This window comes from Penicillium lagena (assembly GCF_028827675.1).
Source record: "Penicillium lagena strain IBT 129212 chromosome Unknown utg000001l_segment0_segment0, whole genome shotgun sequence".
NCBI lineage: Eukaryota > Fungi > Ascomycota > Eurotiomycetes > Eurotiales > Aspergillaceae > Penicillium > Penicillium lagena.
In genome coordinates, this window is record NW_026623222.1 from 4,955,200 (window position 1) to 4,980,206 (window position 25,007).

The following is a 25,007-nucleotide window of genomic DNA, read 5'->3' on the forward strand; positions in this document are numbered from 1 at the left end:
AGAGATAATCCGGGACCGCCCAACCCTAAAGGCGGAACCCTACATCATTCCCTTTTGGGACGGGTAAGAGCAGGTGGAGCCGATGAAGTCACCTGGTGCGGCTTGTCTTGTTTTGCTCTATGGAAACGATCAGTTCGTCTGCTTCCGGCCAGCGGTCCATGACATACGTATGATGCATCATGATGCAAGTCGCGAAGAGGAGTAGAAGTATTTAATCGGGTACTTGGTAGTGATATTCTCTCCAGCAATCAATTCTTCTTGAACAGAACGCAACAATGTCTGAATCTGAGCACCTGCGCCAGGCACACCGTGCCGAGAAAGACCTCAACTCCTACCAGGCCAAGCAGGGCCTCGGTCGCAAGAGTGACTCTAGTATGCTTGTTTCGTTTCCGCCCGATGCGAACTATTCACTGACCGATCTGATAGCTCTTGAATCCGGTGTAGATGAGATGGTCAACCAGCGATTTCCCCAGGCCACGACAGTGAAGTACGGTCCGGGCTCAACGGCGTCTGGCAGCGACCACCGCAAGGTGCCCGAGGACGAAGGCGGCACCCGGGATGACCGTGGCAGGTGAGCAGATATCTTATGAGATAGGAATCAATGCTAACATCTGCAAGACTTCCCCAAGCAAGCCAGTTCCAGGGTGCCGGCGGCCCAGAGGACAACGTGAAGATCGAATCGGAACGGCGCCCGGGCGATCAGGATACTCTAAACCTGCAGGATATGAAGCGTCGAGGTCTGGCAAAGTAATGTGGATAGTGTGTTATGTCTATACAATCAGATCTCACAATTTATACGAAAATAACGGATAAAGTCAGTCTGCAAGGTCGTCAAGGCTTGACATGACAGGGTCTGACCTATACTTCAAGCTTGGCGATCAGCCCATTGGGTTGTTCCAGCTGCACTCAGCCCCTCTCCCCACTGTAAGCCCTAGTTCGTGCCTGGCCCAATCCCGAGACCGAGCCAGACAGCGTCACCCGCAGACGGACGCCTAGCATGCATGCCCTCCGCCATTCAGAATATGAAGCGGGCCACATTCAAATATGGGGTTCGTCGCACTGCCCGCTCGTTGTCTTTGTCTATATCTTTCAGACAAACATCTGCTTGTGAATAATCAATTCTACCAAAAATACTGTCACTTCAAGTATGGCTGCTACTGCGAAACTGTCGGAGCCGATTGAGACTCGGCTATTCATCAACGGCGAGGTATGTGATCCTTGCGAATAGAACCGGGTTCAGAGAATCAGTTTGTTTACCACATGCCCAGTTCCGATCATCTTCAGACAACAAGACCTTTGAGGTGATCTACCCATTCACCAAAGAGCTAGTCGCAAATGGTCAGCTCCCAACAACCCAAAACGATGCCATCTCTAACCACCCTATCCCAGTTCACGAAGCCACTATTGAAGACGTCAATTCCGCCGTCGCCGCTGCCAATGCCGCATTCCCTTCATGGCGCGATCTGGGCGTCGGCGGACGAGGAGCGTATCTACGCAAACTAGCGAGTCTCATCCTAGAGTCAAATGACGAGCTAGCAAAGCTCGAAACCCTATGCACCGGCCGGCCCATCACGCAGTACTTTGACGCAGGCGCGGCAGCTGAAAACTTCCAATACTTCGCTGAGACGGCGTGGTCTGCGCAGGGTACGGCGAGTTTCAACACGCCCGGGTTCCTGAATATGACCGTTAAGCAGCCCTACGGTGTGGCGGCGCTGATTATTCCCTGGAATTTCCCGCTGGCTACTTTCGCCATGAAAGTTGCGCCGGCGCTGGCGGCGGGGAATACAGTTGTCTTGAAGAGTAGTGAGAAAGCGCCGCTGACGGTTTGTCTTGTGTACAAATGACTTGGCATATCATGGTGCTAACATGGTATTTCAGTCCCTCTTTGCTGCTAAGCTAATCGCCAAAGCTGGCTTTCCACCTGGGGTCGTCAATGTCATCTCCGGCTTCGGCACCCCAACAGGCGAAGCAATGGCGTCGCACATGACGGTCCGGTGCCTCAGCTTCACAGGCTCGACGCTGACCGGCCAGAAGATCCAGGCCGCGGCGGCAAAGTCAAACCTGAAACACACGCACATGGAGCTAGGCGGAAAGTCACCAGCGATCGTATTCGAGGACGCAGACCTCGAGAACGCAGCGACAGCAACACAGCTCGGCATCAAGTTAAACAGCGGACAGGTATGTATCGCCAACTCACGGGTGTACGTGCACGAGTCCGTCGCCGAGCGATTCACCCAGCTCTTCCGCGAGAAATTCGCCGCTACCCAAATGGGCGACCCCTTGGATCCGACTACGACCCACGGTCCCCAGATCGACGTTCTGCAGTATAACCGCGTGAAAGATTACCTGTCCATCGGCCAGAAAGACGGTACATGCACGCAAGGTGGAGATGCCAACAACGGATTCTTCGTGCATCCGACTGTCTTCGAGGGCGTGCCAGAGGACTCGCGACTCATGCGCGAAGAAATCTTTGGTCCCGTGGTTGCTATCAATACCTTCAAGACAGAGGAGGAGGTTGTTGCGAAGGCGAATGATACCGAGTTCGGCCTTTATGCCTCCGTCTTCACGAAGGATATGGATCGTGTTATGCGTCTGACCAAGGATATCGAATCTGGTTTTGTTGCTGTGAATTGCACCTGTCCGTCTGTGACGAAGGATGGTGCTTTTGGGGGTGTTAAGATGAGTGGGAATGGTCGTGAGGGATACCTGTATAGCTTGGATGAATACTTGGAGACGAAGTCGATTCTGGTCAAGATGGGGTAGTCGGCGTATTGGCTTTTAGGGCGGTACTTGAAGAGTCTATACTTATAGTACTTAGTGGTGATGCTCTTAAAAGTCACGAATTAAATTGTGCTAAGATATTATGGCGTAATGTAAAATCGAAGAAAGTTTCCCTGTTTTTTTGCTGTCCCATTCAAAAAGAAATCCCTGAAACCCAATCGTTCCTGTGTGTCGAGACGGCTGAAGAGACGTGCAAGACAAGTCCCCAACCATCAATCAAAGCATACAAGCAGATATGGCAGGGTGAATGTCAAGATATGCAATTGAATTAGAAAACATAGGCGAAGAGAGCCACCAGAGAACCGATGGCAACTGCCGAGCTGGGCACAACACCAGCAACGCCGGCGTTGGTGGTGGTAGCCGCGGCACCCGAGGAGGTGGTGTTCGTCGAGTTGCTGCTGCGGGTAGCAGTAACCTTCGTGTTGTAGTTGGCCTTGGAGTCCCACGGGTAGGGGCTGGTGTAGTTGTAGGTCGGGGTAGTATTGGCGTAGGTCTTCTTGACGATGTCCAGGATACCATGACCAGCAGAGCACTTGGCGTCGGTGAGCGGGATAGGCCAGATGGGCGAAAACTTGGAGTATTCGCCAATGGACAGGGGACCCGGGTAGGTCTCGTTCAATCGCAGGTTGGTGGTGTCAACGTCGTAGTTGACGTAGCCGGTCTTGTTGGCCACGATCTCGAAGATGTTGGCACCGCAGTCCCAGCGGCCCAGAGAGGGGAGACCCCAGTTGGCAGAGACACTGGCAATGCTCGAGTAGTGAGTGTAAAAGGTGTCGTCCTTGGTACCCTTCAGGTTATCGGGGATGACACCACCAAGCAGAATGCTGAAGACGCGGTTGCCCTTGGGATAGGTGTCGTCCTCGTCAAAAGTCAAGAGAATAAGCGTGTTGTCCATGAAGTACGAGTTTTTCAGCAGAGGCGAAATCCAGCTGCGCTCCCACTTCGCACCAAAAGTAATATTCGTGTCATGGGCGTCGTTGGTCATGTTGGGGGTAATGAACGCCCACTGCGGGAGCTTCTTGTCGGCCAGGTCCGACTCGAACTGAGTGAAGTTCTTGATCTGACGAGCCCTGGTGTCGTTGTTGGTGATCGACTCATAGAGAACCAGCGGGTTGTGCTTGCGCACGTAGTCATCTGCATAGGTCACCTGGTTGGAGTAGTTGTAACCTTGGAAGCCAGGGTATGGCATGGCCTCCTCGTACTCGGCCCACGAAATACCCTTGGTGTCAAGCAGATCGGCAACGGTGGAGACATTAGCCGGGATCTGGTGAAAGTTGTCATTGTCCATGCCGAAATTGTCACCACCGGCAGCAGCGCAGTAGTTGGGCTCGGAGGGATGGGTGACGCCGTAGTAGTTGGTCCTTGAACTTGTCAGTATTGTTCTCAATTTCAGGATATGAGGTCTTACAGCAGGATACCCTGCGACGCCAGCCACTCCATGTTGGAGTCCTTGGCCGCAACATCATAGTCCTGGGATCATGTCAGTGATGTACCGTCAAATGGCCCTTGTCAGTATATACAATATTCTCTAACCAGACCTGGTAGAAACGGTCAAAGGCCAAGCCCTTGACATCCGAAGTGGTCGTCTCAGGCAGAGTGGTCGCCATCGCAGCATCGATCGCAGCGACAGCGGGCTCCGAGGTCGTGATGGTTCCAGCACGCGCCAAAGTGGCAGCGCCCAGCACGGTCACAAGAGCGACCTTCATGACGAAGCGAAGAAGATGTTGAGAAGAGTAAAGCTGAAAGCGAACGAATGGATAGAGTGAAAATTAAAAGCGTGCGGGAGAGAACGGATGGTGGAGAAAGAGACGAGCGAGAGAAGTAAGGGAGAGATCTATATACAACCAGTGATGTCGGTTAGAGAGTTGACTAGCTCGAGGATGGCTGGGCGTAATACATTGACTTCACGTCAGCCACTTCCTTAGTGCTACCACGCCAATGGTCAGCTAGGCCTCGTTCCAACATGGCCGTCTTCGAATGGTTGTTCCTGCGTCCACTGGTTAGCATCACACCCCTCTACCCGCCATGCTGATTGGCCCATTGAGGAACGCTTGGCTCCAGGCCACGTGCAGCAGGCCCTGGACGATAGTTACACCCCGCGTGGAGATTTCGGATAATACCGACTCGGATCAGATTGCCAAGGCATGGAGGCTGGCCTAGGAATCAAGGCTGTGTGTGGTTGTGCCTGGCAAGTGCGATGGGTCAACGGTATGAGGCTGGCGTGCGTCAAACCGACTACAGCGGCAAGCCTGACCAGAGCACACCGCTCCCTATGGACAGTATATCAACATTCTACTGGATCCACAGTCGATCGATCGATTTCTTCACCAGCACAGCTGTACTTCCTATCTTATCCTCTGTTCCTTAGGGCTGCCTCGGCCGGAAATGGTACATGTCACGTGATTACAACCTCGGCTCTCAGTCTGGGGAAACTCGACGGGCCTCCAAGCTTCACTTCCTCTCCTCCATCGTCATCCACGCCATGCTTATACCATGAGCTCGACCAACTTCGCCGCTGCCCAGCAGCGAGTCCTCGAGCGCCGCCGCCAACGCGAAGCAGAAGCGCGCGTCCGGCTAGAACAGCAGCAGCGGGCTTCTCCGATCAACCCGGCCACCATTCAGCGACTGCCATCCCCACTAGATCGACTATCAGGATCGGGGTGGAGGCTATGGAATGTGATCAGGGGGCGAGATGGGACGCGGCCGGCGTTTCGAGTGGGACAGGTGGATGCCGAGCTGCTTGATGAGGAGCTGTTGGATCTGTTGAAAGGTCAGGTTGGGAACGCGCTGAAGTACTTTGGGGTATGCTCGTGGAATACAATTGTGGAGGGGGAATCGCTGACTTTTTTCTTTACAGCCTCAAATGCAGGAGGAATGGTCGCATGAGATTCTGCTTGCGCTGCGGGCGGTTCTCTTCAAGCTTTCCATATGGGACCATAATGCGTCCTATGGTGCGGCGCTGCAGGGTCTTCACTATACAGATAGCCGCAGAAAGGGACCGGTCTATGCTACTCCAACGAAATGGCAGAAGACAGCGTATGGTCTGCTGACCGTCGGTGGACGCTATGCCTGGGATAAGTGGGAGAGCTGGTTGATCGGGCAAGAGGGGGGATATGAAGAGGTTGGTGACCATGTCCTCCAGCCGTCAAGCCAACTTACTGACCGTGATAAAGCCATCGCGAGAAGTGCGGATGATGTCCCGGTTAACGGACCTTGTTTCCACCTCACACTCGATCGCCGCGTTTGTTTCCTTCTTAGTGTTCTTAGTGAATGGCCGATACCGAACGCTAGTCGACCGTATCCTTCGCATCCGCCTGACTCCGCCATCCGCACAGGCCAGCCGCGAGGTATCGTTTGAATATCTGAACCGGCAACTGGTCTGGCACGCCTTCACCGAATTTCTTCTCTTCCTACTGCCTCTCGTCGGAATCAGTCGCTGGAGGCGGTGGGTGTCTCGCGCGTGGCACAAGACCGTCACTGCACTCAAGTCGAATGGCGACGATGATCAACTTGCTGAAAAGCAAGGGGAACTGGCTTTCCTACCAGAACGCACATGCGCCATCTGCTACCGGGATCAAAACCCGACTACCCAAACAGAAAGTGACGTGATTGCGGCATCTGTGTCGGCGGGTGGCATCACCGGCTCGGCACAGACAGATATCACCAATCCATACGAGACAATCCCATGCGGCTGCATCTACTGTTTTGTCTGCATCGTTGAGAAACTCGAAGGCGAAGAGGGCCAAGGCTGGATTTGTCTCCGATGCGGTGAATTGGTCAAGAAGTGCCAGCCCTGGAACGGCGATGTGCTAGAAGAAGCACGCCCACAACCCGGCACGGGCAAGATTGTTGGTTTCGCGATCGATGGAGATGCTGAAAAGAAGGAGATCAGCACCGATGGACCTCTTGGTTCTAGTCAGTGGTCGACGGTCGACAAAAAGACCACCGAGGGCGAGAGCACGACTGAGGAGGGTGAAATGACTGAAATCGAAGCCAAACCCGAAGACGATCAGCCGGAATCATCCTGAGACTCGACATTGCCCTAACGCCTGCACTGACTGGCTTCCTCTTCTTTACCTTGTCTATATAGCTTCATTAACGGAGTGGCGGTGTGCATCGCCAAAGCCCTGCTCAAGACCTTTAGAAATATACGATACCCACCTTTCTTTCTGAAAAAGTCTCCCCTGGTATGTAGCGTGTCGGTCTGTAGGATATGTCAGGCTCAGGGTCTCAGAGATCAACATACCGTATGCGTATCCTTTTTCATTATGGGACCATGTAATCCTATTGCATGTAACATTATCTCCCTGATTTTCATCTCACTCTGCGCACACGGTACTATCCGTGCTCACAACTATACTCGTTTCTAGTCCATCAGACCTTGCACAGTTTTAGAAAGGTAGAGCAGCTGAGGGACCATGCCAAGCGAAGGTACCAGAGAGATCCCCTTGTTGTAGGGATGCAATGGCCCGTCCGTCAACTGCGGCTCGTTTTGTGTGTTGAGCATGGCCAAGAATTGGCAGATATTAGCGCTGATTTCCAAGCACTAATAGTTACATGGTTAGTAGGTTTAGCCGGGTCCTGCAGGTAGTGGTGGGTGGGCGCAGCCAACCCAACTACCCTTGTTGATTTCTCATTTTCCCCCGCCACCTCTCGTATCTTTCTGCGGCCTGGTTTACGTTTGTCGCTCCTTCGATGTCGATAGTTTCGCTGCCGGCACATTTGCATGCCGGTTTTGAGGAACATGGCCCAGCGCCTCGCCACTGTCTGCGATGCGCCCAGCTGAACGTCCAGGTGGGTGATTCTTTACTTTCTATCCGAGCATTCATTCTCGGAGCATGATCGCTCCCAATGCATTGCTGTCTCCCCAAAGCAGATGCTATTACCCCAGTGCTAGGCCTGGCATGTCTTGACAGGTGAATCTGTCAATCCAAAGCCAAAGTGGGGACTATGCTTTTCCCCATCTTAACCCTAAGGCTCCCTTTCTTCGTATTCATTCTGAGGCTCGCAGTGTGACGGCCAATCATCCTGCTCACAATGCAGGGGTACCCGGCTCCCTAGCCAGACGACACGCAAGCACCTTAGGGTCCATAACGAGAAAGCGGCGCTGCCGCATCGATCTCGGTCTGCACGAGCACCATTGAGAACCTCTCAGACATCCTCCAACCGGGAGGTGCCGCCAGTTTCACGGGTAGGTCGCACCGATGCGCGCTTTTCGTCCCTCCTGTTACCTATGGACGAGTATGTGACCCCCTCATTGGCGGCCAAGGCGGCCTCCGCGCAGCAAATCCAGCTCTACACCAATTTTGTGATATCTGCGTATCCATGCTACTTCAAAGCCGCCATGAACCGTTTGCCGGTCAATTGGGTCGAGCACATCAGCTCACAGTGTGGCGGCCGCGCAGACTCCCCGTTTGATTGGGCCGTCCGCAGCATGACTACCATGTACACTGGCAGTCTTCATAATGACCCGCGATATCTAGACGCGAGTCGCGGCCTCTATCTTCGCGCTCTTCGGGGCCTGTCCGGTTTACTCAGCCATATGTCTACGGCCAAACTGGACGAGACAATGGCCACGGCTGTCGTCCTTGCGGTTTATGAGATGCACTCCTGCACCACTACGGAAGGTTGGATACATCATACATGTGGCATTCAGGCATTGACACGGCTGCGCGGAGCTGGCGCACACGTTGATGGATTGGGTCGCGCCATGTTCATCGCCTCCCGCAACACATTTGTGACCTCAGCGCTAGTCACAGGGGAAGCATGCTTCCTCGAAGAGCCCGAGTGGCAGGCACTCAATGAGCAAATTGCAGCAGAGAACGCCAAGAAGCCCGATTCATCCGTTTACACTGACATTACAGAACGCGCCTTTCGCGCGATCGTCAAGCTCCCAGGTTATGTCAAGCGCGTGCGCGACCTGCAGCGGACTGCGCCCAATGCGGAAAAAAAGAAGCGGTCTATGCTGCTGTATGAGGTGCTCGCCGTGCGCGCTGCCTTACGGGGCATCCACACCGAATTTAGTGTGTCCGTCTCGACTCGCCGGGCCGACCACGCGCAGCAGACAGGCTTCATCGGTCCAATTCCCCACCATTTCTTCGACAGGTTCGCAAGCCTATCCATCAAGGGAATTCGATCTGGGATCATGTTGCTAAACTACCTAATCATTCTCTTGGACCCGCGCCAGCGGTCCGCCGCGGAAATGGAGAACCATCTTATCGCCGATCAAGTGCAGACTGATGAGTATTCTTGTTCAGCGGCATCTCTGTTAACGCCTCTTTGGCCGTCTGGTGGACCGCGCTTGATGATCAAGTCGATTATCGGCCCGGAAACACGGGAGCCACCTACCTCCGACTGGATGGATCGCATGGCCACCACGATGGGTATGGAAGGAGTCCGAGTGAACTTGGTCGACGATGGATAGGTGACTAGGCATTTGTACCAACAGGATATACGTTGTACATGTTGGGCTGGAGTGAGAGTGGTCACGGAGTTTTCGAGGCATCTGGATATACTTTCCACATATTTTATAGGATGCGTTTTTCTGCACATACAGTGTATCTGGACATGGTTGTGAACACTCTCTATTGCACATACATAATGAATGGGCCATGTTGCAGAAGATCATATACAATCAGTGGTAACAAAGGAAGTGTCATCCAACATTGGGACTCTGGATAAGGGATATATGGGAACCATGGTATGTATCGGTCCCTTGCTTGGCCTTTGCACTGCTTTAATTGAAATTCGAATCATAAATGGACTTGTGGAGGATCTCCACTAAAACAGAACATCACGTAAATGCGTTATCAGGGTATACAGAAAATGTAGGCCGGGCGAGGTGTTTCGAGCTACTAGTCGAGCAGAGGAATCTCACGAAAGTAATCGGCAAAAAGAGGCAGCAAAGAATACTACCGCGGGTGATGGATTGTATGATAGATATCTCAATGCTAACAACAACAGATAACCAATCAAACCAAGCAATCAATCAATCATCTCCCTCTCCCAGTCCCAGATTCAGCCACCGGCGCGCCATGGTGCCCATGTAACGCCCCCAAAAAGAACAATCACAAAAAAGACACACATTACCGCCAACATGTGTTGCTACCGCTGCATAGGTGTGCGTCTCATCATCGTAAAACGAAAGCAGCAAAGAATGAACCAAGAAGGACACGCTGGCATGAAATCCGATAGTCATGATCCCGAAGGAAATCAAAGGGAAAAGGAAAAGAAAAGGTAGGATCGATGGCAGGGAGCGGAGTCAAATCCACCATCCGAGTTTGTCAGTCACAAGTCACAAACTAGCGTTGCTTGGATCTTTAACAGACAGACATCGGAACACTGATCCAATAGAAGAGAGAAACCCATATTTGCGGGCAAAGGATGCATCTGAAGAAGGCACGGGCATGTACAAAAGGGGAATGTATGCCAGATCAAGACGCCATGATCATGCAGTAGAGGAGATTCGAGGGCCAACAAGAAAAGGAAAAAAAACGAAAAGCAAAGACGTAATCACATATCAAAATTATCGTCAACGTTGAAGATACCCGCGTCGGTGCCGTCTTGCGTCTTCTGGACGCCGCCCATGCGCTGGTCGGTCGAGGCGTTTGGTCGGTGGGACCGTTGCCACCCCGCGTCGTCTTGCATGGGGTCCTCCTCCATTCGATCACTGGGGTCGTGCTTGAGGTGGTGATCAATGGAACTTTCGTTCACGAAAGTAAATCCCTTGAAGTTGGCTTGCATGCCGGGGGACAGCGGTGTCGAGCCAGGCATCAGGCCGTTCGCCAGTGCGGCAGCACGGTCGTTCAGCGAGCTGCTGTTTTCCAGGGCATTCGTAAATTCCGGGTCGAAATTAGATGTGTCGGTGTCGGACTGCAGTTTCGGCTTGAACGGAGGGATCACTTGCTTGCGGCACAGGGCCTCCCAGTCGATATCGTGGAAGAATGGATGTGCCATGAGCTCCTTTGCATCGCCATTGGCACCGAGCCGGTGCTTGGGATTCCGGTTCAACAATCCCTTAACGAAATTCCGACCCTCAGTGCTGAGAGCATCGCGAGGGAACCGCACCTTGCCGAAAGCAATGTTCTTGTACATCTGCTGCGTGTCCTCGGCATAGAATGGACTCCATCCACAGCACATCTCAAAGACCAGCACACCAAGCGACCAGAAGTCAACCATCTTCGTGTACCCCTGTTCATCCAGCAAAACTTCCGGTGCGAGATACTCAGTGGTGCCGCAGAAGGTGTTGGTCGTGTCGTTCTGTGTCAGGTTTGCCTTGGAGAGACCAAAGTCGCACAGCGCGATGTGGCCATTGGCATCCAACAAGATGTTTTCGGGCTTGAGATCGCGATATACAATATCGTAATCGTGCAGGTGCTGCAGTGCTAAGATCAATTCGGCAATATAGAACTTGGCCCGGGCTTCTTGGAATCGGCCTTCACGTTGCAAATGCCAGAACAACTCGCCGCCCGACATATAGTCTGTGACGAGGTAGAGATCCGTTGGGGTTTGGAAAGAGAACTTGAGTCCGACGATAAAAGGCGAGGAAGCCATCGCAGTGCGCACCAGAATATTCCGCTCTCCAAGGGTATGTGCGACCTCTTTCTTCTGGATAATCACTTTCTTGGAAAGAACCTTCATCGCGTAGATACGCTGTGTGTCCTTCTTCTTCACCTGGTAGACCTGACCAAATGTTCCTTTGCCGATAAGCTTGAAGATTTGGAAGTCGTTCGGGCCCACCTGTTTCTTGTCCGTCTTCTCGAATTGCAGTTCGAGGTGGATCTCCCCCGACACCTGGTTGTCACCGACTCCTCGCGCGACCAGAGGAAACCAGCCTTCAAGGCGACTGTGGTCTTCCTTGAGATTAATGCAGAGCCGGACGTGGCCCAAGAAAGTTTCTTGGTTGTTGCGATCGTAGACTGTGACATCGATTTCTGATTGATCACCCATAACATCACTGAAAAATAGATGTTAGCTATGCTGGGAAGGGAGTGGGGGAAACATACAAGACAGCCTCATGACTCCAATGAGGATCGGTCACGGGCATCTTCCCCTTATGATGGTCAGGACTATCGAGGGCGCTATTGTGGCTGCTCTGGCGGCTTTTCATGGGAATCGCCATTGGGCGGCCGGCCTCGGCGGCGTCCGACTCAATCTGCCGCCGTATTTTCTCTTGCTCGTCATCGCGCGCTCCCTTGGAAATATACTCGTTCCACTCAAACACGCACACGACATACGGATCGAACGACGGTCGTAGCCCACGGCCCTCGGAAATTTTGACAAACAATTTACCCTTGAGCGGGCCCACGGGAGGGCCGTTCTGCGGAGAGGACGCGGTCTGGGCGGGGAATGCCTCGTCGAGTTTCATGGTGATCTCGTCGGTCGAGCTGTCCATGTCGTCCAGGTTGGACTTCTCGGTCGTCGATTGCGGCGCCGGGGTGGTGGAGGGGTGGTCGGTCGATTGACCCTCGTTAGACATGGCACGGGGGGTCAACGGCGGGGTGTTCTTGAGACACGCCCCATCTGTTAGCTTGGCAAGATTCTCGGAAGATATGGAAACATTCGGCTTTTCGCGGTCGAGCAAGAGAGCTTCGGTCAAGGCACAAGCTTCTGGGGGTAAAGATGGATTGGAGAAATGTGAGGCAAGAACAGGGTCGTCCGAGATGCTGGACACTGGGAGAGAGGTTTGACGGCGGGGAGGGGTATCAACGGTTGCGGACGAAGAGAGATAATTTTTGAGGGTAGTGAAGAGAGACCCCCCGCTCTGGTCTGGCCCCTCCGCCTCATCCTGCTGCAGGAGGGAGTGTGGGGGAGTGGGCAGTCCATCATCCCGCTCCATCGGGCCGAAGGATGATGGCAGGCCAGGGCTAAGCGCCTCGGGCGGAGGGTCGGCGGATTTGGAAAGGCAGGACCATAACCGGGGCAGGCTTGCTTTATCACCAGAAAAGGAACCAACCTGGAAGTAGTTGTGCATGATGGAGGGCAGACGTTTGTCTGCGGGATCGGGCTGGGGTGTTGCGATCCCCGTGGGCGTGGAACCATTTGACCCGATGTGGTCGTGGTGGTCGTCGTCCGGCCCGGAACTGATCAGGGAGATGGTTAGCGAATGGATTTCGGCGCAGAGGGTGTGGACTGGGCCATCGGGCGATCCGATCGCATTTTTGCAGGAGATATCCGACAGGCAGGCCCGTCGATCCCCGATCGCAGATAAGCATCGAGGGGTGTCTCATGTGGAATGCAGGTAGGATCTCAAGCAATGCGGTGCGAGGCGAGTTTGGAAGACCCTTTTTTGGGGGGGGGGCGGTGGTGGTTCTCTGGGGGACTGGAACAAAGGGAAACAGCGTGGACTCACTTTGCCCGCTTCAAATCTGTCTCGCCGTGCGACTCGGAACCACTGTGCGCCGCGGCCATTGTGATTCCATGCAACGCGAACTCCCCAGATAAAAGGATTGGGATGGGAACCGAGGAGAAACGAGGAGAAGGGAGGCCAAGGTGGGGGGTGGAGAGAGATGGAGCGAAAAAAAAAGGTGGGAGGGAAGAAGAAAGGCCGGGACGAAACTTAGCGATGAGCTAAGACGGGACCACCACCGAGTGACTAGGTGAGATTAGGGTCGAACTCACAAAGAAAGGAAAGGAACCACGCCGATGATAAGAATGAATCCCCCACCACTGCAGAAGACATCACCCTATGCAGGCACTACGACTCTCGCCTCTCAGCTTACTGTGTTCGGTTTCTTTCCATCTCCGCCATCTCCGCCCCTCCGACTAGTTCTCTCCGGTGGGGTTCTTCCATGTCATCATGGTCGTCTTTACAAATACTTAAATCCCTTGCATCGGCAGTACGAGTGGAAGAGCTCCTCTCTCGTGCAATGCCGCCGGCAACTCCGTGGGATCGACGGCTCCCGTAGCCGGGGTCAATCTTGCAACTGTAGCGTCCCATCCCACTTGATCAAGAAATCCACCCAGTGGGGGGGGGGCTGAAGAGGGGAGACGAGGGAATGACGCAAGGTGAACATAGGAAACGAATTCCTCGATCCCGAATGGAATCATGAGTTGCCTCGTAGGTCATCTGCCGCCTGGATCCGACAGCTTTCCCACATCACATGCAGGATTTCAGGTCGGGTGTGAACGGTTCGTATACAAAGCCGTCCCCGTTGGCCAGGGCGGCCTAGCACCGAAGCTGCACGAGTCAGTTGCCTAGCTGACAGCAGGAGGAGGGCCCGAAGAACATGACGTCAAAAACATTCAAAACATTCTGCTCCTTACGGATGGACGGCGTGCCTGAAATGGTCATAATGAATTGCCCGAAGCGTTTCGTCGATTATCGCCTCAGGCATCCCATGGCTGACAACCAAATCACGTGAGCATCTCAGAAAACCAGCGGCTCGGTGGTGCGTTTGCATGCAGAGCACAACAACCAAACATCATGCCGCGAAAGGTCCGGGTCGCTGCCCAAGTGGCGTCCAATTCAATGAAAGACACCCCCGTCGCCGCTGATGCCTCCGACGAGGAGATGCTGGATGCGCCCCCATCCCAGACCTCGTCTCCGGCATCCGACGAAAAGGACCAGGATGTCGAACCCGACCTTGAAGCCGACGCAGAGCCTACCCAGGATGTCGAAACCCCGGTCGACACACCCGGTGAATCCAAGCAAGGTGCTGATGACGAGGAAGGGAACGCAAGTGCCGCAACACCCGCTGCGGACGACAGCACCCTCCTTGGAGGCGGCGATACACCTTCCTACACTGGCGGACGCCAATCCGTTATCCCGCGCAAACGGGGCCCTGGGCGCCCACCGAAGAATCGCCCCCCAGACTGGGACGCGGTGGACGGGACGGGCTCGCCGCTTCGAGTCACGACGCCGGTCAAGAGACGCAGAGGCCGTCCTGCTGCCAGCGGAGGCCGTTGGGCGCGCAACCGGGGGCCATCGCATCTGACACAAGTACCGATCGATAAAGAGGGCAACATGATGGACGTGATTGATGATGAAGTGGCCTTGCCGCCGGAGCCCGAGGGCGATAGCAAGGTCGACAAGAACGGAGTGTTGCAGGGGGGGCGCCAGTATCGCGTTCGCACCTTCACCATCCTCAACCGCGACGACCGGTTGTACATGCTTTCTACGGAACCGGCGCGATGCATTGGGTTCAGGGACTCGTACTTATTCTTCCAGAAGCACAAGATGCTCTACAAGATTATCATCGATGACGACGCGAAGCGCGACCTGATCGAACGCGATATCATCCCGCACTCTTACAAGGGACGCGCAATTGGTGTTGTCACGGCACGCTCGGTCTTCCGTGAGTTCGGCGCCAAGATTGTCGTTGGGGGGAAGAAGGTGGATGATGATTATCACGCTCAGGCTGCTCGTGAGCGTGGCGATGTCGCAGGTGAACTGGCTGTCCCTGAGGATAGGCTGCCTCTCCCCGGTGAGGAGTACAACCGGAATCAGTATGTGGCCTGGCACGGTGCCAGCAGCGTCTATCACACGAACACCCCGTCTGTTCCTGTCCCTGGCGGGAAGCCCGTCGATTCCAGGAAACGCCGGGTCACGGTGACGGGTGACAACTGGATGCTCGAGCATGCCCGTGAAGCGAGGTATGTTGCTTCCCTCATGCTAAATGTCTCTTCCTAATTTCTGTTCTAGTGGTTTCAATGCTCGACTCGCGACCATGCGCCGCGCAAACCTAGGGGGCATCTACGATGTCCACACAAACATCATCCAAATACCCAAGATCATGCAGCCCTCGCACGCCCGCTGGGAACGACTCCCACCACTAGACCCGCGCGCCCCCGGCCAACTGATGAAAGACATGTCGTCTCTGAGCCTCACCAACGGCACCGCCGCCGGCGTATCAACGCCCCAGGAATCCACCGAGACCACCAACCAGCACCAAGAACCAATCCCCACAACGGAAGATGGACAAGAACAACCCCAAACAATCTTCCCGTCCATCCCCGCCTCCCTCGCCCGCCGCTTCGCTATCCACGACATCCACTACGAGTCCCCACCGGTCTCAAACATGGGCATCCCCGGCCCAGACGGCGACGTGCACGACCTCGGCGCCAACGGCCTGATCACAGCTGCCAACCCACAGCACCCGGAGTTCATGAGCGCCGACGTGCTGGATGAATTGCCGGCAGACTGCAAGGAAGCCCTGCTTGCCTCCGCGGCGCAGGAGTGGGAGTGGAAATCCAAGTGGTGCAGTGAGGCTGACGACGGGGCGCGCTCGAGGCCGTTGAAGAATTTTGCGTGGTTTCCGTGATTTTCTTTCTTTTTCTAGGTGTGATGCTTTTTCTCTCAGTTTTGATCTTCGCATGGAACGGGGTGATGGGATAAATGGGTGGTTTATGAAACCCAAGGAGTTCATTATTTGTTGTTTTTAAAACACTCTTAATATCAGATTGATATTCTTCTTCTTTATCCATTCATTTGCCGTTTGGGTTCCAGATCTTGTACCAATGAATGTAATTGTGCTGTAGGATTGATTGGCTGGAAATATCAAAAAGAAGAATGCCATCCAGTTTGAAAAATGCCCATCGGCTGGATCGAAATAGTCCAGGCCATGGTAATTTGGGTCTCCCCCAATACGTCGACTGATATCTAAGTGACGACAATAACCGATCATCTCTAAAACGGATGTGATATATCCGAAGACTAGGAAAGAGAAACTAGAGAATTGTATTTGAACTGTAAGAAAAGAAGCAATGAGGCTCGGATTTATTGAGAGGACGGGGCTAGATCCCTGCAGAGACGAATGACCGACTCCGTCTGGGACACACATAGATATCTTAGGAGTGGAAGAAGAGGTAGCAGATAGATTGCTGAGAAAGAGACGAGTTGTGAGAGAAGACGCCAGTGGATAAGGGGGGAAAGTTAAGAACCTTTGCTTGAGAAAGACGTCCAGTCATGCATGCCACGCAATTCAAGACACCGAAGGGGGAAGACACGATCACATCCAAAAGAGAAAGAACAAAAAGAAAAGGCATAAGTAGGTCGGTCGAAGGGGTTCTGCAGATCACATCGTAATTTCCATCTCAGCACGCAATTTGGCCAGCTCGGCCTCCTCGTCGTCTTCCTCCGGCTTGGTTTGTTGCTTGGCTGTAACAGAAAGGCAACTGTCAGTCGATACTCTATTGATAAACAGCAGGGAAACAAAGAGGGAAAGACTTACGCTCCTGCGTCGCAGGGGATGGCAATTGAGAAACCGCCACAGGCACAGACCCCGTATGCAGCATCCGCTCATCCATGGCCTCCTGCTCCATGCTCTCCAACTCAGCCTCCAGCTCGTCCTCGTCGGGCAGCTCGTAGCCAACGTGGCCGTGGGCGATGACCTCGCCGATGTCTTGGCCGAGTTGGTGCTGTTCCTGGAGGTCCTCCCTGTATAATAAAAGGATCAGTCATCGGTCTAACTCACACAGAAAGTGACAGAGGGGTTAGGTTACGCACATCGTCTTGTCGACCTTGTCGATGGTCATTCCGTTGTGGATCTGCGACATTGCCTTGCCGGCCTCCTGCATGGCCTTGAAGGTCTCGTGGTTGATATTCGCCGCCTCGATCGAGTATATCTGCTGCTCAAGCTGCATGATCTGCGCGGTTGTCTGCTCGAGGTTCTTTTCGTGGACCTTTTTCCGTCGGAGGGCGGCCTTGGCAGCTACAGAAACAACACCCACGTCAGCAGGTCGAGCCAGCCATAAGAGAAGGAAGGAGACAGGGACGTACCGTTTTTATTTGAGTTGACATTCTTGCGCGCCACGCTATCCTGCTCCTCCATCTGGTGATCCAGGTACTTTTCTCGCTTCTGCAGCATGTCCAGCTGCTCGCGGAGCAGGAGGATGGCATTCTTGGGCGCTTCCTTGCGCTTCTGTGCGGCTGCGCCGCCAAACCAGGACCACATTTCTGCGGTGGTGTGGTTGTGGTTGGGATGGTGAAGGGGAGGGCTGCGTTGTGATGCGAAGATAAAGGAATCAGGCAGCCCCAAATCGCGTGGGAGGGGCGCCCTCTGGTGGCGGGGGAGGTCGCAGGTTCAAGGCAGAAGCGAAGTCCGGCGGATGAGGGCAGGAGTATTCAATAGGTCTGAACCGCAGAGAGAAGGGAGTGGAGGGAGTCAGCACTATGGAAGTCGATGAGAGGAGATCCGGAGGGGAGTCGAGTGACCCGCTTGGCCGCCATGCTTATGACATACTCCCGCATCACGTGAGTATCTTTATCTCTACCGTGTCGAGGACAGCAGGTCTACGAGGGTGAATGTTATATTCATGGGCAATTCTATTGAACATCTAGATGAAAAGGTTCGGGTTGTTGGGGGATCCCTTGTGGTAGTTCCCAATGTTGTCCATCACCTTCTTGCGGCCATATTTCAGCACCCGAAGCCGAGAAAGGAAGTCATCGCTATTGACTGTTTCTACTGTCAGTCCAACCGGTCAAGTGACTGTCAGAAGGGAGTACACACCATAGCCACCACACATTCTCCTCTTGCCGGTGTATTCGGAGCGACCGTGCAGCATCCGCCAATTATCAAAAACTGCCAGACAGTCAACAACCCTACGTTCATCGTTCGATGGGAACGGAAGGACTCACTCAACGCAGTCCCTGGCTCCAGCGGAGTCCAGAACTGCCTGTTTTTCCGATTGAGGATATCGTTAAAGTGTTTCGCCGCCTCATACCACCGCACCTGCTCCTCTACATTCCAGTTTCTCTTCGCAGCGCGATCATAGTTATTCCACCGGATCTGATCAACGTTAGACAAATCATTGTTGACATGGAAAACCGCAGCCGACTGAGCTGGTTGGATGCAAATGTCGTCGTTGCCGCTGGCATGCCATGGGTGATATGTATCCTGCAGGGCCTGATAGTGGGATTTGTTCTCTTGCCAGAGCGTCTTGGCAGCGGCGAATCCGTCAATCAGCAAGTTTTCGCCGCCTGACCCGTCGGTGTGAGACAAGAGATGAAAGAGTTGGAGGCGTGCAGGATCGGTAAAGTAGGTGTTGTCTGTATGGGCGCCGAGGAATTCAGTGGTGTATGCGGTGTCCTTGAAGGTGAGATCGGCAGTGAAGTCCCAGAACCCGCCGTAGTGAGTGTGTCTGATAAATGCGATTCTCTCAATGAGACCCTTGGTGGCCTCGGGGGTGACAGGGACGCCCTCGATGTAACAGAATCCTCGCCAGTACTTTAGAAGATTAGAGGTGGCTTTTCTTCTTGGGAAGCAGGGAAGCTTACAATCTTCTCTAGCCAGTCCAGGAGAGATTTATCTTCTGCCATGACTTTTTCATAGGAGACGGTCGGGCGATTGCTCTCATGTGGCCAGCATGGAACACACGGTCTAGGCATTCTAGGCATTCTAGACAGGGTGTGTGTCAGAATTGCCCTTGAAAGAATCGGAATCGTCTTACCTGCCACGATTTGGGGTCCGAGAAGGTCTGCCCACATCGTTCTGGTGAGTTTTGAGCCAGTCATACGAGTAGACACCCTTGTGTCCATCAGACCCTGGGACTGTGTTAGATCTACAGCGAACCAGAGGGAAATCACTGACATGAGACTTCGATGCCCTCGGACTTGTGGACAATATCTTCTTCCTTGACATGGGCTGGTATCTAAGAAACCATTAGTAAAGAGACGCAGTTTGGTTTCGGGTGCTCATACCGAGAACGTATCGCTAATCCGCTGGGCCGTGTCTGGATGATTACATTCGGAGCATTGACAGTTTTCCCTGCATCAGTGGTTAATTGTGCCCGCAAGTCCTGTCCAGATTCACACCGACCTGAGCATGAAACGTCCACTATGTTCCAAGAGTCAGTTATGGCTCCCAGTGTAAAGGGCATAGAACTCACAATCGCAGATAAGGCGAGTTGTCATAGGCGCCTTCAGCTTTGATATACACATATCTCGGATCACTTGCAACATTCTCGTTTCCAGACTTCGCCTTTTTCTCGCGGGTTTCGCGCGCTTCCCCAGCAGGCTTCCTTCCAAATTCATCTTCCGCGAGCATTCCATCAAGTGTGGACGCTAGGTCCCCATTCTGGCTCCTCCTAGAAGAAGAGCTCATAGACCGAGTAGCGTGAACCATCAGTCCTTGAGTAGCCCCTAGAGTAGAGCAGCACCTCGCTATCAACCCCCCGGGAGCTGCAACATTCCCGCTCACGGCCTATAAGAAATGCCACTGGTAAATTCAGTGAAAAAGCATTGACGGAATCTATGCATACCACAATTCTACTTTGGAGGCCAAACGGCTTTGTGCGAACTCCACTGGATTAATACATTAGCCTCGGCATGGACAGTCAACAGTCACGCAGGGAGAATGGTACCGCGCATGTTTCCAAACGTTGGCTACCTGCATGGTAGCAGTTCGGTTGAAAGCCATGGTCGATTGTATTCAACGACAAGTGGGCTGGACGGTGGTTTTAAGTGCTGGTCGTGGTCGTGGCAGTCGGGGATCGACGACGTCACGTGCCCCATGTATGGGGAAACACTTGGATGAATTGGGCAGTTGGGGTGAGAAACCCATGATGTGGAGTAACGGATTGGAAATACACGACTAGGAGGTCTTGGTCATTGGTAATTGAGTGGTGTCCAACGAAATCTGGAACGCGGAGTGACATCCATCCAATTCATCCATTTCGGGAGAAGCCGAACAATATATACAGACGGCCTACGGAGCAACTATAGATCACAGCTTACTCTTCGCCCCAACAATCTTCACCAGAGCTCGCCCATTGCTAAGTACGACCTTATCATGCTGATTCTTCGTAACGAAGCGCACCTCCTCAAACCCATCCTCCACATTACCCATGCGCCAAATCTCCGTCGTGAGCGTATCACCAGGCCGCACCGGCGACGCAAAGCGCGCCTGGAATTCGCGGAGATTCGCGGGATCACTGCCGCCCAGCTGGCGTAGGAGGCCGACGGCGCTCGAGTTCCAGCTGAACAGGCCGTGGATGATGACGCCGCCGAAGCCCATTTTCTGGCCAGGCTCCGGGGTTGCGTGGAGAGGGTTGTAGTCGCCGTTTAGACTGGACGGAATTAATTAGGATTAGAACATCACCGAGAAGGGTGTTTTTGTAGCTTTGAGCTAGGCATACCGGTACAAGTGCGCAGTCTCCTGATTCGTCTGAACCACATGCACTGCATCGGCCTTCTTTCCCGGCGGAGGAGGGTAGTTCACCGTGCTCGGTCCTAGCCACTCAATAATCAGTACGGAGATTTAACCGGTGCAATGCTCCGACTCACCCTTCGGACCGCCCCAACCGCCCTGCCCAACCAAGAATCCACTACCGACAGTCTTGGAGTACACCTCGCCGGTCTGCTTATCGACAATCGATTGCTCAGTTTCCACAACGGTCCCGGGCTTGCCCTTGTCATAAACACCGACGACCTTATTGCGCAGCTCAAACTGGCGGCCCGCACTGGTGGGCGGGAGGGGTTTCAGGACGGTCAGCTTGCGCTGGCCGTCGACTGCGCGGCGGAAGTCGAGCTTGGGCACGCCGGGGATCTCGGTTGCTGATTGGCGGGCGTAGAAGTCGACTACTTCTTGGTCGGTGAGTTTGAAAGCTGGTTGGATTGTTTGTTAGGATCAGTCAACCTCGAGTGGAGGGGTTTTGCTCACGCAGGATGAGAGGGTAGGTTGGGAACACGGAGAAGTTGGGGTGCAGTTCCTGATGGATGTCAGTTCTACATCAGAAAGGTGAGGGAGTGGTTCTAACGTAGAGGAAGTGCAGCTCGTCCGCTGTGCAGCCGATGCTGTTGGCGAAGAGCAGCACATCGCGCTTTTGCCAGGCCACATCCTTGGAAGGGAATTCAAAACCAGCACCGGGGGACGACATTGTGCGATTATCTTCTGGGGAGGATGAAGAACAAGAAAGGGTGGGAAGTAGAGAAAAGAAGAGCTCAGATTACAATAATGCGGGGGCTGCGAAAGAGCCGAGCCGAGGCTGATCTGGACTCGGCAACCCTGGAGGATTTACTGTCGCTACCGCTACACAGGACAACCAGAATGAAATAGAACGAATCGGACGCAGTTTGCTAGACTCAGCATCGACTCGGGGTATCGACTTGAAACTGCGAGGAGCTTTCTCGAGGAAAAACCAAGGTAGTCCGGATCGCGCCACAATGATGCCTTTTCCCTGTCCTGAATAAAACGCCAAAAGAAAACTATATGCTATGCTACCATCCCGACACTGGTGACGGAAACAATGCAACAGATTTAAAAACCAGATCAACACATGCGATAGAAGCAGCTGCCCTCAGCAGAGCGGGTCGGGTCCCCGGTCTCGAACCTGTACGAGAGGTTGATGTCCAGATCACGCTTGTTCTTGTCGTTGGGCTTGTTCTCGAGATATCCCGACACTGTCTCCTCCTCTTCGATGGTCAGCACGTCGCGCAGGTAGAACACCGTCTGCTTCCAGTGCGTATACTTGGCGTGCGGGCCGGTCGAGAAACAGATGGGCTTGTGGCAGGCGCTGAACTCGATGTCGAACCAGGCGATCAGGGCGTGGATGAAGTCGCTGCGCTTGGCGGTGAGCGAGTAGGGGACGCGGAACGCGAGGTCGGCCGTGGTGACCGTGTTCAGATCGAAGGTGATGACGGGGCACGGGTCCGTGACGAGGGCCTTCATCTCCACGGTATCGACGAGCGGCTCGGTCAAGGCGATCTCCTTCATCGGGCTGTAGTTGAAGCCGTAGACGTTGTCCCAGACTGGGGAGGGTCAGAAATCACCAGGAATCAAGGAGGTGGATGAATGCTTACAGCCAATCTTGTCGTCCTTGTATTCGCCGTCCTCAATGCCCGCCACGTACATGGTGGCCTTGTCCGGGAAGATCTTGCCACCGGGGACGAGGTAGGTGTCGCGGGCGTAGAGAACGGTATCCAGCATGCTCTCGTACAGAAGGAAGTAGCCCATCCACTCAGAGATGATGATATCCACCTTGGAGAAAGGCAGCTGGACCTCCTCCATCTTGCCCTGGAGCAGAGTGATCTTGTCGGCCAGACCATTAACGGCGACAATCTCCTTGGCCTTCTCAATGATCGAGGACATGTCGACACCAATCACATGCTTTGCGCCAGCCTTGGCCGCGAACCTGCCAGGTAGAAAATCAGTCTTATTCATGAAATTTTTTTGTGAGATCATTATCGAACGTACATGCTGAGAATGCCCGTTCCGCACCCAACATCGAGGACAACCTTGTCCTTGAAGATGTGGCGGTTCTGGTAGATAGAATCGCGGTAGGATCTTGTGCGAACATCATCTTTCTGCGAATCGCAAAAAAGGTCAGTCAGAATGGGGATGTGGCGGGAAACCAGAAAATCACAAGGCAGGAAAAAAAAACTCACAAGCATTTCCTCGTGAATCCCTGCGCCGAGCAGAAAAGTCAATGGTTAGTGATGATCGTCGCACCGGAAGACAGGATAAATTACCATGGTGATCGTAACTAGGGAGCGATTATCAGCATTGGTCCAACGAGGACGAGGGACAAGACCACTGCCCGACTCGACATACCTCGTAAAGTAGCGCACTTCAGCATGCTCCATGCCCACCATGCGGTCAGCACTGCTGGTGATGACACCAGTCTGCTGCGTAGACTCAGCCATAATGAAGCAACGAACGATTCTGGTGGAAGCAGCAGAACGTGATACAAGAAGAAGAACCAGTTCAACTTTTTTTTGCCTTTGGGCCCATGCCAAGCCTTCTCTCGGTCCCCGCGCTAGCCGGTTAGGGACATCACCTGACATGTAGTGCCCTCATCGAATTCACGGTCAGACTGAGAGTGAGGCTGTCGGAGTGAGTGATTATTCTGGAAGGAATCATAGCAGTATGCTCTTTAATCCCTTCTAGGGTGGTGTCCTGACATCTCTGCATAGCCCTGACGGGCAACTGCCAAGACCAATCGATTTGGCCCGTTCCGCCCGAAGCTCCCTTCCTCCTTTCCTGCCTTTGCGGTTGCGCCTAGGACCACCTGCACTGCTCCTCGGCCCACAATGCATCGGGGTCTGTATACTCTGTTCGCTCTTTTATGTCTTGCTACTTTCTTTGAGAGATCGACCGCCTCCCTGGGTGACCACCTCCACGACTTCAAGGAATGCGTCGAGGTACTTGCACGCTTTGCCCAGGACTGCCAACACAGCTAATGGACGTCAATGCTAGATCTGTAAAACGGAGAACTGCCAGAATGGTAACTCGGTGCTGCGTATGCTCTTTCCCTCAACAGTTCCTCGGACCTTAACTGACTCTTGTCTTTCTTGCACACAGCGCTGCACCACCGTCTGCTGCTATGGACCTGCCCTGCCGAGTGTGACTATACGTGTCAACACGTCATCACCGACCGCCGCGTCGCTCGCGATCCCCCGATGCTGGATCCCGTCGTACAATTCCACGGCAAATGGCCGTTCCGCCGAATCCTAGGCATGCAGGAGCCCTTCTCCGTGCTCTTCTCTTTCCTCAACTTTGCCGCCCACTGGGTGGGCATGTCGCGCATTGAAGAAGCCATCCCGCGCTGGCACTCCCTCCGACAGTACTACATGACCTTTGGCTACATCGGGCTGGCCAGCTGGACCTTCAGCATGCTCTTCCACACGCGCGACTTCCCCTTGACCGAGAAGCTGGACTATTTTGCTGCGGGGGCCAACGTCCTGTTCGGTCTGTATCTGGCCGTGGTTCGCATCTTTCGTCTCGACTTGGACAGCCCACCGTACCGTCCGACCCTGCGTCGGCTGTGGACGCTGATCTGTGTGCTGCTTTACACGATGCATGTGTGCTATCTCAGCTTCTGGTCGTGGGATTACACGTACAACATGGCCGCCAATGTGGCCGTGGGGATTGTCCAAAATGTGCTGTGGACGGGGTTCAGTATCTTCCGATATCAAAAATATCTCAAGTCTTGGACTGCCTGGCCCGGCATGATTGTGGCTTGGATCATCTTGGCGATGAGTTTGGAGCTGCTGGATTTCCCGCCCTGGCATGGACTGATTGACGCGCACAGTCTGTGGCATCTGGGCACGGTGGTGCCCACCGCATGGTGGTATTCGTGAGTTTTTTGGCGTCTCTGAAGGATATCCGGCACTAATAACGCGACAGGTTCCTGATCAAGGATGCGCAGGACGATATTGCCGGGCACCGACTGAAGGCGTAATTCATGCGATAATAATGGTGGTGTGTCCCGAGGTATGGAGGAATTGAAGCACAGAATTCCCCCCCCGGGACTGGGACAGGAGTAGATAGACTGTATTTCCATCACAT

At 53.8% G+C, this 25,007-nt stretch overlaps 12 protein-coding genes across 12 annotated transcripts; 6 read left to right on the forward strand and 6 right to left on the reverse strand.

Annotated features, from left to right (window-relative positions):
* Positions 1-275: 275 nt before the first annotated feature.
* N7510_002187 (uncharacterized protein) lies at positions 276-751 on the forward strand (the record flags this gene model as incomplete). The annotated part of the gene is made up of 2 exons (XM_056974114.1): positions 276-571; positions 619-751. 2 exons carry the CDS (start codon positions 276-278, stop codon positions 749-751), a joined length of 429 nt encoding a protein of 142 aa, XP_056839231.1.
* Positions 752-1,147: 396 nt separating this feature from the next.
* N7510_002188 (aldehyde dehydrogenase family protein) lies at positions 1,148-2,763 on the forward strand (the record flags this gene model as incomplete). Its single annotated transcript, XM_056974115.1, has 3 exons — positions 1,148-1,207; positions 1,269-1,823; positions 1,879-2,763. The coding sequence occupies 3 exons, from the start codon at positions 1,148-1,150 to the stop codon at positions 2,761-2,763; spliced, it is 1,500 nt and encodes a 499-aa protein (XP_056839232.1).
* Positions 2,764-3,049: 286 nt separating this feature from the next.
* N7510_002189 (acid phosphatase PHOa) lies at positions 3,050-4,487 on the reverse strand (the record flags this gene model as incomplete). Its single annotated transcript, XM_056974116.1, has 3 exons — positions 3,050-4,142; positions 4,190-4,251; positions 4,302-4,487. The coding sequence occupies 3 exons, from the start codon at positions 4,485-4,487 to the stop codon at positions 3,050-3,052; spliced, it is 1,341 nt and encodes a 446-aa protein (XP_056839233.1).
* A 787-nt stretch (positions 4,488-5,274) lies between these two features.
* Positions 5,275-6,809, forward strand: N7510_002190 (pex2/pex10/pex12 family protein; the record flags this gene model as incomplete). Its single annotated transcript, XM_056974117.1, has 3 exons — positions 5,275-5,583; positions 5,639-5,902; positions 5,955-6,809. The coding sequence occupies 3 exons, from the start codon at positions 5,275-5,277 to the stop codon at positions 6,807-6,809; spliced, it is 1,428 nt and encodes a 475-aa protein (XP_056839234.1).
* Positions 6,810-8,014: 1,205 nt separating this feature from the next.
* On the forward strand, positions 8,015-9,205 carry N7510_002191 (uncharacterized protein; the record flags this gene model as incomplete). The annotated part of the gene is made up of 1 exon (XM_056974118.1): positions 8,015-9,205. The coding sequence occupies one exon, from the start codon at positions 8,015-8,017 to the stop codon at positions 9,203-9,205; it is 1,191 nt and encodes a 396-aa protein (XP_056839235.1).
* Positions 9,206-10,293: 1,088 nt separating this feature from the next.
* Positions 10,294-13,191, reverse strand: schA (serine/threonine protein kinase SCH9; the record flags this gene model as incomplete). Its single annotated transcript, XM_056974119.1, has 3 exons — positions 10,294-11,737; positions 11,787-12,863; positions 13,133-13,191. 3 exons carry the CDS (start codon positions 13,189-13,191, stop codon positions 10,294-10,296), a joined length of 2,580 nt encoding a protein of 859 aa, XP_056839236.1.
* A 1,015-nt stretch (positions 13,192-14,206) lies between these two features.
* On the forward strand, positions 14,207-16,043 carry N7510_002193 (chromatin structure-remodeling complex subunit RSC7; the record flags this gene model as incomplete). The annotated part of the gene is made up of 2 exons (XM_056974120.1): positions 14,207-15,375; positions 15,425-16,043. The coding sequence occupies 2 exons, from the start codon at positions 14,207-14,209 to the stop codon at positions 16,041-16,043; spliced, it is 1,788 nt and encodes a 595-aa protein (XP_056839237.1).
* Positions 16,044-16,796: 753 nt separating this feature from the next.
* N7510_002194 (ESCRT-III subunit protein SNF7) lies at positions 16,797-17,675 on the reverse strand (the record flags this gene model as incomplete). The annotated part of the gene is made up of 4 exons (XM_056974121.1): positions 16,797-16,879; positions 16,953-17,158; positions 17,228-17,432; positions 17,501-17,675. 4 exons carry the CDS (start codon positions 17,673-17,675, stop codon positions 16,797-16,799), a joined length of 669 nt encoding a protein of 222 aa, XP_056839238.1.
* Positions 17,676-18,057: 382 nt separating this feature from the next.
* N7510_002195 (putative trimethyllysine dioxygenase TmlH) lies at positions 18,058-19,766 on the reverse strand (the record flags this gene model as incomplete). Its single annotated transcript, XM_056974122.1, has 9 exons — positions 18,058-18,176; positions 18,231-18,302; positions 18,359-18,947; positions 18,998-19,118; positions 19,171-19,264; positions 19,311-19,371; positions 19,421-19,487; positions 19,539-19,556; positions 19,609-19,766. The coding sequence occupies 9 exons, from the start codon at positions 19,764-19,766 to the stop codon at positions 18,058-18,060; spliced, it is 1,299 nt and encodes a 432-aa protein (XP_056839239.1).
* Positions 19,767-20,444: 678 nt separating this feature from the next.
* Positions 20,445-21,597, reverse strand: N7510_002196 (putative peroxisomal dehydratase; the record flags this gene model as incomplete). Its single annotated transcript, XM_056974123.1, has 5 exons — positions 20,445-20,787; positions 20,857-20,950; positions 21,005-21,325; positions 21,381-21,429; positions 21,478-21,597. 5 exons carry the CDS (start codon positions 21,595-21,597, stop codon positions 20,445-20,447), a joined length of 927 nt encoding a protein of 308 aa, XP_056839240.1.
* A 392-nt stretch (positions 21,598-21,989) lies between these two features.
* On the reverse strand, positions 21,990-23,362 carry rmtA (protein-arginine omega-N methyltransferase HMT1; the record flags this gene model as incomplete). The annotated part of the gene is made up of 6 exons (XM_056974124.1): positions 21,990-22,468; positions 22,520-22,851; positions 22,914-23,023; positions 23,105-23,124; positions 23,189-23,202; positions 23,271-23,362. The coding sequence occupies 6 exons, from the start codon at positions 23,360-23,362 to the stop codon at positions 21,990-21,992; spliced, it is 1,047 nt and encodes a 348-aa protein (XP_056839241.1).
* A 387-nt stretch (positions 23,363-23,749) lies between these two features.
* On the forward strand, positions 23,750-24,900 carry N7510_002198 (PGAP3/PER1 family protein; the record flags this gene model as incomplete). Its single annotated transcript, XM_056974125.1, has 4 exons — positions 23,750-23,860; positions 23,916-23,958; positions 24,021-24,795; positions 24,846-24,900. The coding sequence occupies 4 exons, from the start codon at positions 23,750-23,752 to the stop codon at positions 24,898-24,900; spliced, it is 984 nt and encodes a 327-aa protein (XP_056839242.1).
* Positions 24,901-25,007: the final 107 nt, after the last annotated feature.